Genomic DNA, 12,450 nt, shown 5'->3' on the forward strand with positions numbered 1-12,450 from the left:
TCTAGTGCATGGGTTAAAATTTAGGTCTTCATGCTGCCGCATTCGTTGGGCATCGAATTTTAGAGAGTGCATATTATGATCAATGATATAAGTCTCCTTCAATGTTTTTGAATGTGTATATGTTGACATGATGCATTTGGTTGGTGTACAATAAATTTGTTGTGTTATTATCACTATATATGTATATATTAACATGGTTAATTACATGATGTGTCTCGATCATGTACTGTACTTGTGACGGTTTACACAAAGAAAGATCATAATTATGGGAAGTCCCCATCATGTACAGTTTGTTGTCTGCAATGGATGTTATGGGAAGTTTAAGTACATGATGATGTATACCTCGATCGGGTGAACTTCTCTATATATACCCGTAACATTGAGAGTACCTAGGTGCATCTGTAATCTCAACCAGGTACTGAACAATTTAGTGAAACAACGACCATACTACTACCTCTTTGTACTTCCCTTCCTTCTTGAATCATGTCTACACTCGATCCATCTTTTGCCCAGCACTTGCAAGAAGATCAACTAATACCAGAACAATACGTGGACTTCATATCCTCCCTCCCAACAATAGGCTTCTACAGTCAGTACCGGGGATTTTGGTTTCCCACCTTGTTCATGCAGGGAGTTTTATCCTTCCAAAAACACTTTCAAGCTCACGAGACTGATATTCTAATGATGACCCCTCCCAAAGTTGGGACTACTTGGTTGAAGGCTATCTTGTTTGCTATAGTGAACCGAAAGAATCATCTAGACCTTCAAAAACATCCATTACTCACAAACAATCCTCATATTCTTGTGCCCTACTTGGAGTTGCATCTCTACAATAAAAAAGAGGTTCCAGATCTCACCCCCTTCCCCTCTCCAAGGCTCTTTTCAACTCATTTACCTTATGCATTGCTACCAACTTCTGTTAAGAACTCAACATGTAAGATTGTGTATTTGTATAGGAATCCTAAGGATACATTTGTGTCACTTTGGCACTTCCTTGAAAAGAATGGGATGACAACCGATTCATTTGAAGAAACTTTTGATAAGTTTTGTCAGGGAGTGAGCAGCTTTGGGCCATATTGGGATCATATTTTGAGCTATTGGAAGGAAAGCTTAGAGAATCCTCAAAGGGTACTCTGCTTGAGATATGAGGAACTGAAAGAGCAACCCACCATTCACTTGAAGAGAATAGCCGAGTTCTTAGGATGTTCCTTTTCTTTGGAGGAAGAGACAAATGGTATGATAAATGATATTTCAAAATTGTGTAGTTTTGATTATTTGAGTAAGTTGGAGGTGAATAAAAGTGGAACAACCCATAACATGAAGATCGAAAGCCTTTTTCGCCGAGGTGAGGTTGGAGATTGGGTAAATTACTTAACACCTCAAATGTCAAAGAAATTAGATGACATTTTTAAAGAAAAGTTTCATGGTACTGGGCTAACATTTTAGGATATCCAAATGTTGCATCCTCCTCATCGCTGCTATATATTATTTGAATGTCTTTATTGTTGTCAATGTTTATGCTAGAATATCGTGATCAACATAATAATAAATCTCTTGCATCCTGTAAACGTGTAAGTTTGCATTAGCATTGGAAAGTAAATTTGTTAGATTATTGTCAATCATCATGTGTATGTGTGTTGACATGGAATCAATAAAATGCATTATTAATGTTTTATTATCAATTTTATTGTCGATGTTTTGGTGTCACTTCTTTCTCAATTTTGTTCATATAAAACTGATATTGCTAACATCCTAAATCAAAACTTGGCTCTGTTCAATCTATCGATCTATTTCTAGTGAAATTTTCAACGTACCCCTATAAAACCACGAAATTGTCTATCAATTTCTTGGATAAATAAGTTAGATCTCAATTATCAAGATTATAAAACGAATCAAATACTTTAAAATAAATAATCAAACTTGTAAGACATAACGATTGGTTACAAAGGGAAACCCTTTAAAGAACAATTACAAGCAATAATCAATTACAAAACCTTTGCAATTCGACTCTCTTACTTGCCTAGACAAACGACCCGTTTGTCTTCTATCGTAGTAGCAACCAGAACCTCTGACAATTTTCAAATGTTGACTTCCCTTCTGGAACTCTAGAGGCTGAAATCCAATCGATATTCCTTCACACTCAAAGTATGATCACACTGAAGAAGATATGAAAAACTCCATGAAAATTTTCAAGTGAATTTTCTCTCATAAATATTCAGAATATTCTCTCTGAAATTCGTGGCTCAAAATCTTTCAAAAGATACAAAACCAAATCCCTTCAAATAGAAAGTCTGGAAAGAGTTATAGTCACAATAGGACTTTGCTGACGGTTAGCAACAGTCGCAAAAATGTGTTCCGATGAACTGCTAACATTTCTCGATAACATCTTCTGTTATTGACTAAAATCTGTTCAGTTTTCTTCTGGATAAACACAAATATTCTAGAACCCGATTTTAACCTCAAATACTTATCTAAACAACACCTAAGACTTCTAGATAAACTCAACATTGTTTAGATACAAATCAATACTTATTTTACATTCATCCAAATTTAATCAAATAATGATAAGATAAACCTTATCATTTAGTCATCTAATCCTAGCCAATTTTTGCCTTTACATCTAGTAGCAATACCTCGATCAATAGATTTTGCATATTGGTCCATGCATACAAACATATAGCTATCATTGGGCCATTTTGATCAGTTCAACAATAACGCGAGTACTTGAAGGTATATACAAGACAGACTACATGCAAGAATCAAACTTTTGTTTCTAATCCGCTTAATTTCCACATTTCTTCATTGGAAATGAATTAATAGCTCGAGCTAGAGATCAAAAAAAGACGTTGAAATCAATTAATACAAGCTGAAAAGTAATCATCATGTAGTACTTGTGATCGTAACAAATTATATCTGGTGAACGCACACACTGATCTCTGCTATTTCTCTCCAAAATTTAAGTTGTTTAATTATAATATTAATCCGGCCTTATTTTCCTTCTCTCGATCGGTTTTGTAATGTAAATAGAAAAGCAAATTCATTTTGCTTGTTTTTGCAATGAGATGGGAAAATCGTAATTCGGTTTATCAATTGCGCGTACGTTGAAATATAGAAAGAAAGAAGAAAAAGAAAGAAGAGAATAAAAGAATTCAACCATATGCACTAAATACATATATACTGATATACATACATACACATATATTTTGCATATATATTATAATATATAATATAATATATAATATAATTAAGGCCAGACAAAATAGTAATTATCTTTCAGACTAATTTTAACAAATAATTTATAGGAAAAAGATATAAGATTTGCCCAAGATATAAGATCAACTTAAATGGGTTCAAGCTCTTGCCCTCGTGACATTAAACAACAAAAAGATGAAAATCTCAAAAATTGTCTGCCACAACGAAAATGCATAACATGCCCTCCATGAATTTTATGCATGCGCCCCCACCACATACAATACTATACCAGCACAAACGTCCATGCATACAACAGCACAAAGATAGCAAATAAATAATTATTTTATAACTAATAATTATCGAGTCAATTGTATGCATGTCATACCAGTATTCCCTTCGATATAAAGATATAAGATTTATCCCAAGAGTCGTACTGGTTTTGAATTAGATATTGATTAGATGTGGACATATATAATATGTTATCACTCCACGTATGAGAGAGAGATTCATTAAACGTGGACACATATACTATATTATCACTCTACGTATGAGAGAGAAAGATCAAATTCATTGTCTTTAAAATCTGCCAAGATAGCTCATTTATTTTAATAAAGAAGATCGAATATAATGGTGTAATCTGGGCCCCAGAACTTTAATAAGATGTTGTGACTGCTGTCGGTACAATTTTTGCCATTAAACAATAAGGTCTAGTGGCGCTATAGGGATCCATCGAACTGGATCCTATTAATCGATAAGCGGCCGCATTTATTCCAAAGACAAGTTTCACATCAAAATTTCATGCGGCACTAAGACATTATGCACCAAGGAAGGCTCAATGGAGACAAATCTACACGGCAATAAAGGGACATCAAGACCAATGGACAAATCCGGAATGTACACAAGCACCAAGATCTTCTACGGCCCAAAGGAGGTGAGATATTTCCTTTAATTCGATTAATAACATGTGGCCATCTAGGCTGAAAAGGAGAGAAAATGGGCCCAGCCCATCACAATTATACCGGAACCCACTCACTTCACCCTAAGCCCAATCACAAAACCAAGCCATGATAGCCTAAAAAGCCCACCATTCCAACTTCGGCCCTCAAAATCCAAGAGTTAATTACCTAGCCCCAAAACTCAGAACCACAAAAAGCAACCAACCTAACTGTGAGATTCAACCCACCAACCTTCACTTTCCCACCACCCATCCCAAAACCGCAAACCCACCAATCAGATTCTATATCCATGCATCGTCCTGAACAACCCAAGCAAACCAATCACTCAGGCAATGCAAATCAAGCTGATAACTCACCAGTTTCGCCCTTGTCCAGTAACTCGAAACAACCAGCCACAACCCAAATCAGTACCCCGTCAAACAATCCTCCCTCACTGCAGCATTTTGAGACTACAACAATTCAACAGGCATCACCCGCACCGCCCAAGCTCAACCCAAAAATGACACCATCTGAGCCCCTGAATCAAGAGAGAGTAGAAATGAATATTGACCAACCCACTCGGGAACAACCAGCACATGATAGGCTGCCAAAAAAGAGACTGCATGGAAATTTTACAGATGAAAAAGACCAACCATAATACCATTGGGTCTCAATGAAGATAGAAAAATAGATAGAGGAACGAGCATTGGAAATCGATCAAATCATGGAAGACGCCACTTTGGCTCATACATTGCTGAAAATGCATTCTAATCATTTTGGAAAAAGAAATTCTAAAGGAAAGGCCCGCTTGAATCCGTATACAGGGCCAATCTCACCAGCACCTGGACAATCCAACAGAGCTCCTGAGGCCAGCTTCAAGATGCCTTACCCATCAGAATTAAGACAATAACGTGTAATTGCAAGGGACTAGCCTAACCTAAAGCAATGAAGAATCTAAGGGCTAATATCAGAAAATATAATCCAAGTGTAGTTTTTTTGTTGGAAACCTTGGTAACAGAAGACTGCACCCTATCTATTGTACATAGCTTAGTTTTCCATCTTTTTGTGAACTTTGCAGTGTTTTGTAAAAAAGGGACTATTACTAATGTGGAGACCGGGTGTAGAAATCGAACCGGTTAATGTGTATATGAATGCAATTTCAGCTTTGGTGTATTCGGATCCTTCCCATCATCCATGGTTAATTACCTTTGCATATGCACTTGCCCACTGGAATCAAAAGCGAATTTCTAGAGTCACCTGGATTCAGTGCACCGATCCTTCCAAGGATTGTGGATATGTATTGGTGACTTTAATGATATAACCAATCAAAGTGAGAAGCACGGTGGGCAACCAATCTCTCATAACCAAGACAATGGCTTGAAAGCATTAATAAATAGACATGAACTCACTGACATAGGTTTTATAGGGCCTCAATTCACTTGGTCCAACAATAGACATGGCCAGCTCTAATAAGAAAAAGACTAGACATAGTAATAACCAACCAAGATTGGAGACTCCTTTTTTCAGATGCTTTATTGCAGCACCTTACTTGTTCAGCCTTGGATCATCATCCACTATTGCTGCACACAATTGTAGACGTCTGCAAACCATCTTCTTTCAAATTTGAAGCCTTTTGGGTTTGTGAACCACTTAGCCAAGACATCATAAGAGAAGCTTGGAACAATACCTTCCAGGGAAACCCGGCATATATTCTCTGCAAGAAAATAAGAGCAATAAAGGAAGCCCTTAAGCTCTGGAACAAGACTCACTTTGGAAGAGTCCAAACTAACATTCAAAGAGTAGAAAATGAACTACTGGATCCAACGTAACCCAGCAGATAGATATAACCAAGAGAGAGAAACAAGTGCAACAAAATCTTCACGGTCATATCTAAATACACACGGCTCACCTCGACATATCTAAATACAAGATTCTTCCATCACTCAACAACAATTAGAAAAAGAAGAAATTCCATTTACTCAATCAAGCTAAGTCCAAGTAATTGGTCTACGGATCCTAACATTATTGAATCTTCTTTCATAACTCATTTTAACAATGTGATTCACACATTAATTAGTAATCAACCATGTATCACAAGTAATTAGGCACAACAGCTAATGGGTCCACGAGAATGAGTCATCGTCTGTGACTTTTTTGTGAGGCATAGTTAAATGTTCATTGACTACACCAATCAATCAACATCGAACTTTCTTGACTAATAAAGAAAAATGATAGAGTGATCAAAAAATTATGTATATGTTTGGTACATAATGTTTTTTTAATTTTTTTATTTAATAGTTAAGGAAGTGTTTTTTAATAATTTTATAATTTTTTTTTTATTTTTAAAAATATTTAAAAGGGCTTAAAAATGATTGAAAAAAATAGAAAGAAAAAAAAATCTACACCATTCAATACCCATTCGGTACCCAATTTTAGTGAGACTAGCGCCATGCACCCAATGTGAAATGTGTGTGTGTATATATATATATATTTATATAAAGATTTTAAAAAGTAGAAAGTTTTATTTAAAGGACACATTAATCAATGGAAAGTAGTGTTAGTTAACACTTGAAAACCAAAGCAAGGAGCTAGGAGCACATCTCAAGAAAAGCATCTTTTGAGGCTTTTTAAGCTTTCGTTCCAACAATTCAGAATATGATTGATGGCTTCCAAACTATTACTCCCAAGTGCAGAAGTGTACTAGTTATAATAGAAGGCAGCACCCGGTCATCTCCACAGGGGCAAGAGGGTTTCCAGCAAATTGATTTTATGCAATTGCGAGGATTCAGTTTTAAAAAGAATTCGGATGATTAATCAAGTGGGGAATGAGTTTTGTATGAAAATAGGAAAATGAATCAATAACTGATATGTTCACAAAGAAGGATATGTTGCCATTGATATGTATGGTTGAATTTTAGAGTACCTTGGTTCTGGAATTTGTGGAAAGGAAATGAACTGAGCCAGAGTAATTTAAATCTCAAGAAAGTAAACTAATCAACTTATAACAAATAACTGAAATTTTAACTTCACCAGATTGCAAACAGAGATTTAAATGGATAATAAAATAATCACAGATTTTATAGAGACAATTTAACAAACACCTGGCTTGCGATTTTAGTACTTCTTTTGACTCCACATATCACAAAGATTTCGGGGTACTACTCATCTTTTGTTAATCCAATCAAGGTATTAAAAAATGCAATTTGAAGAACAAAAACTCAGAGATCATGTACCAAGGCTCTATAAGAATTTATCACTAATCATCAACCAATTTTACTTTATCACTTGGCTGAGAGACACCTCGATTGATTCAAGGTTCTGCGGTGCCTAATGTCAACAACAGAATAGATCAAGATCTATAGAAATCTAGCAAACATAAGGAGCAAAGGAAAGCTTTACCGCAACCCAGGCTACAGATTTAGCCTGAGTTTACCATCATCAACATCATATCTGAACAAAATGAAAAATCCTAGAAATTCTTGAAAGCTTCTGGAATGTAAAAACAGAGAAAATGAAATCGTATCTAATTGCCCTTCTCGCTGGCCTCCTCCTTTCCTTTTAGGGTTTTGCTACATACAGTCGGCAAATGCAGTCGGCGTGCAGTCGGCTGTACGGAATGAATAAAAAAAATTATAAATTTTTTTTTTTATATTCAGGGAGACCTACATAAAAAAAAAAGTTATAAAAAATAACTTTTTTTTATTCATGTAGGTCTCGTATTAATTCACTTTTTTACAGCCGACTGCACGCCGACTGCATCTGCCGACTGCAAAAAGTATTTCTCTTCCTTTTATGCCCGAATTTTCCTCCCGCACTCTCTTTCCTTGCCACTAGCTACTGCGTGTGCCACTCTGTTCCCCTGCCATTAGCTGCTGCATGTATCTTCAACACTTCTCGACTCTTCTCACTATTATTCATTACTTTATTATTACTTTTAATCTATTTTTACTACTATTTTTTATTTTTTACCTACTTTTTTATTATTATTTATTATTTTATTATTATTTTTTACTTATTTTTTATTACTATTCACAATTCTTCTCAACACTTCTCAACACCGAAATCCACGTGCACGTGCGTTGCAGATTTTTTTCTCTTCAACCTTACGTGGGCTTCCATCTGCAATACAAACAAAACATAGGTCAATATTTGCCTAAGTAAAACTGAGCCCAAGCTTATTTTTAATGGGTAAATAATTTTTACCCATGTCAATAGCCCATCTACTATGCTTTGTTTATTAAATACTATTTTTGTCAATAAAACTTAATTAATCAAGTGTAGTAAGAGTATTTAAAACAACATAATTTCCCTTCTATCAATGATCCAAATAGCTAGGGTCTATACGTAACAACTCCCCTACAAAACTTATCACATGCCTCTTCAAACGATCAAGTGAGTCGTTGGTTATATTCATGAACCTGTTCTCGAAGTGCTAAGCTAATATAAAAGTTTTTTCAGGATTCCTACACATATGCACAATCTTACATGCCAAGTCTTTCATAGATGTTGGTAACAATATATAAAGTAAATGAGTTAAAAAGAGTATCGGAGAGGTAAATGGGTTGAGATTTGGAACCTCTTTTTTACTGTAGCGAAAGATATCCAAGAGGGGCACAAGAGTTGTGGGTTGTTTGTGAGTAGAGGGTGTTGTTGAAGATTTATATCATAAAACCTATATAACTTCGAGCAGAAGTTCATGATTGGGCAGTGGAATTAGGATTTTCCCATCCCATGCTTAAAATCTAATGGCTAAATTATTTGTTTTCGTTTCCAAATACAACATAAAGGTAGATGCATGCACGGGAAACTAAGTTTTTCCCAACCTATGATCAATAGAATGAAGAAAAATGTTATAAGGTACTAAACCTAGGGTGTTGTTGTTGGCACAACAATTATATCCTTATGATCATCATATGCATCAAAGAGAGATTCTAATTAGAGAATACAACATATATTTCTCACTTTATATGTCTACATAAACATTGAAAATACTGAATAGGTACGCTCACATATATATATATATAATAGGTACTGTTAATACAATTAAATATAAAAAATTTGGTGACACAACTTAATTAAAGACCTAAAATTTTAATCCTATAGAATGAAAGTTCTCTTCAATTGAACGATCTAATTTCTCTACCACTTGAGGTGTGAAGTAGTTCACCCACCCTCCAACCTTATTGCGGTGGAAAAATGTGGCATACTTCACTCCTGTTTCAAGTTTTGTTCAATAATATATTTTCAAAACATGAGTGAACCTATCTATGATCTACTTTATAATTGACTTTCAAAGCAGGTCTTTTGCTTCTATTAAACCTAGTTTTGCATGGCTGTAGTGGGCGTGTTTCGGTTCCAGGAAAATCTCATCTTGCTTGGCCTTAGTGCTCCACATTATAGTAGAAAAGTGTGGAACCACGAAGATGATCAGTTTGCTTCATATGTAGCTCATGAGTAGCTCTCCACGAGTACGTTGTTATGTGCACGAGTGAGTGATCGAGTGATGGGTGGATCAATAGGAAAAGACTCAGGATCAACCCAGCGTGCTTTACCTATTGTGAATATAATTGAAAAGAAAAATTGGTTTGTTTTGAGAGGGACCCCACCTCGGCAACTAGTTGCTGGAATATTATTTTATTGATGTTGTTCATAACAATATTTCCCAAACTTATAAGTCATAAACTTACATGGAAAGAATGACTTATTCAGACATAATGAAATTAACGCCAGAATCATAGCTAATTGATTTCATAAAAATAAGGCAAGTCAACGCCTCAATTCCCTTATTCAAAAAACAGTAAAATTAGAAAGTTGATGTTTTGGGCTAAACTTCCGTAACATTCCCCCCCTCTTCAAAGTGTTTCTTGTCTTCAAGGAAAAATTCCAGAAATTGAGCCTTGATCATCGTTTGGTTCTCCCAAGTGGCCTTTATCAGGTTGCTATCCTTCCAGTGAACCAGAACTTCAGCTTGCTGTCCGTGCCCATGCTGAGATAAAATGGCCTCTGGCATGATTGGTGGTGTTTTGAGTGGAATTTTAGGTAGTTTAGTTGTTGCTTCCGTGTGTGGTCCAAGTTTTAACTTCAACAGGGACACATGAAAAACAGGGTTAACTCACGCACCCTGAGGTAGTTCCAACCGATATGCTACATGTCCCACTCGCGCAACAATCTTGAAGGGCCCATAGTACTTAGCTGATAATTTCATATTAGCTTTCCTTTCCACCGTTTGCTGCCTATACGGCTGTAGGCGCACATAAACATAACCCCTAGCTGAAAACTCTTTTCTCTATGTCCTTTATCGTACTGGACCTTCATTTTGTTTTGGGCTTGATGGAGCTTGAGGCGCACTTCCTTAATGTCGATCTCTTTCTTCCAGTGTTTGTGATACTAATTCAACTCTTACCGTGCCATGTACATAAGATAGAAGAGTGGGGGTTTACGGCCATAGACAACTTTGTATAGGATTCTTCCCGTACTTGAATGCACGTTGGTATTGTATACATACTCCACCCATGGCAGCCACTTAACCCAAATTGTTGGAAACTCACAAGTAAAACACCTCAAATACATTTCCAATGCTCGATTAATCACTTCGGTTTGGTCGTCCGTTTGTGGATATATGAGAAACTAAATTAAATTGAATTCCCTGCAATTGGAACAACTCTAGCTAGAACCTGCTGGTGAAAGTTAGATCACGATCATAAACAATAGAAGTCGGTAACCCGTATAATTTAAATACATTCTAAAAAACATCTGGGCCACTGCTGAAGCTGAAATTGGCTGTTTGAGTGGTATAAAATGAGCGAACTTTGACAAACGATCAACAACCACAAAGATAACATTTTTTACATGAGAGCTTGGAAGTCCAGTGACAAAATCCATTGATATATCAGACCACACAGTTGCTGGTATTGGCAGGGATTGGAGAAGCCCGGCTGGTTTGGTATGCTTGCTCTTATGTCATTGGCACACATCGCACTCCCGAATAAATTTTTTAACTTGTGTTTTTGCCCCAGTCCAAAAGAATACCGCCTTTAATCGCTGCCACATCTTATAAAAACCCTCGTGTGTGCCTGCATGAAATTCATTGAGAATGGTAGGAATGACAGAGGAGTTAGCTTGCAAGTAAATTTGTTCCTTGAAGAAAATCATCCCTGCTTTGTATCCCCAAGGACCCACTGCCTCTCCAGCTTGAATATTTTCTTCCAATGTCTTCAGCTCAAAATTATTCTCAATCTCTTCTCTGATTGTGTTCGTCCAATTGGGTAAGGGGCAACTGAGTGCTAATAGTTTGAGGATGTATGCTCGATGCACCTCGACAAACCGTCCACTGCTAAATTCTCCCTCCCCTTTTTATACTCAATAACAAAATCATACCCCATTAATTTCACAAGCCATTTTTGTTGAGCTTCAGTGGTGATAGTTTGGCCCACAAATGCCTCAAGCTCTTGTGATCAGTCCTTACAATAAACTTAGCCCCGAGCAAATACGGTCTCCATTTTTGAATGGTTGCCACCAGTGCCATGACTTCTTTCTTGTAAGTCGATTTGCTCAAATTATGTCCTTGAAGAGACTTGCTGAAATAGGCCATGGGCTTCCCTTCTTACATGAGTACTGCTCCCAAACCTGCCCTGGACGCATCACACTCCACCCCAAAAGGCAAGGAAAATTTTGGAAGTGCCAATACTGGTCCAGTGGTCATGGCTCGCTTGAGGTTTTGAAATGAGTCTTCGACTTGCTCATTCCACTTGAAGCTATCTTTTTTTAGGAGCTGAGTTAAGGGACCTGTAATAATCCCGTAGTGAAAGATGAATTTCCAGTAGTATCCCGTCAATCTGAGAAAGCTATGTAAGTCTTTAACAGACTGAGGCTAGGGCCATCTATTCATGGCTGTGATTTTTTCGGGGTCCATTGAGACCCCCTTTTCGGATATAAAATGTCCCAAATAACTTACTTGTCCCTACCCGAACTGACACTTCTCCATTCTCACAAAAAGTTGGTTAGCTTGCAACATTTTTAAAACATTCTTGAGATGTGTTAAATGTTCCTCCCAATTTCGACTATATATTAAAATATCATCGAAAAAGACCAAGACATACCTTTACAAAACGGGGCCTAAAAATTTCATTCATCAAAGACTGAAATGTTGCCAATGCATTTGTAAGTCTGAATGGCATAACGAGGAATTTGTAATGCCCATGGTGAGTGTGAAATGCCGTTTTTTCAATTTTTGGGCCATGCATCCTTATTTGATGGTATCCCGAGCGGAGATCAAGTTTTGAAAATACCTTAGCCCCATTTAATTCATCTAGTAGTTCATCGA

The 12,450-nt window shown here is 36.6% G+C and overlaps 1 protein-coding gene across 1 annotated transcript; it reads left to right on the top strand.

The window, feature by feature from the left end:
- Positions 1 to 401: 401 nt before the first annotated feature.
- Positions 402 to 1,676, top strand: LOC122311498 (cytosolic sulfotransferase 6-like). The gene has a single exon (XM_043126073.1). The coding sequence runs from the start codon at positions 484 to 486 to the stop codon at positions 1,444 to 1,446; it is 963 nt and encodes a 320-aa protein (XP_042982007.1). The 5' UTR covers positions 402 to 483; the 3' UTR covers positions 1,447 to 1,676.
- Positions 1,677 to 12,450: the final 10,774 nt, after the last annotated feature.

This window comes from Carya illinoinensis, chromosome 5, assembly GCF_018687715.1.
Source record: "Carya illinoinensis cultivar Pawnee chromosome 5, C.illinoinensisPawnee_v1, whole genome shotgun sequence".
Lineage (NCBI taxonomy): Eukaryota > Viridiplantae > Streptophyta > Magnoliopsida > Fagales > Juglandaceae > Carya > Carya illinoinensis.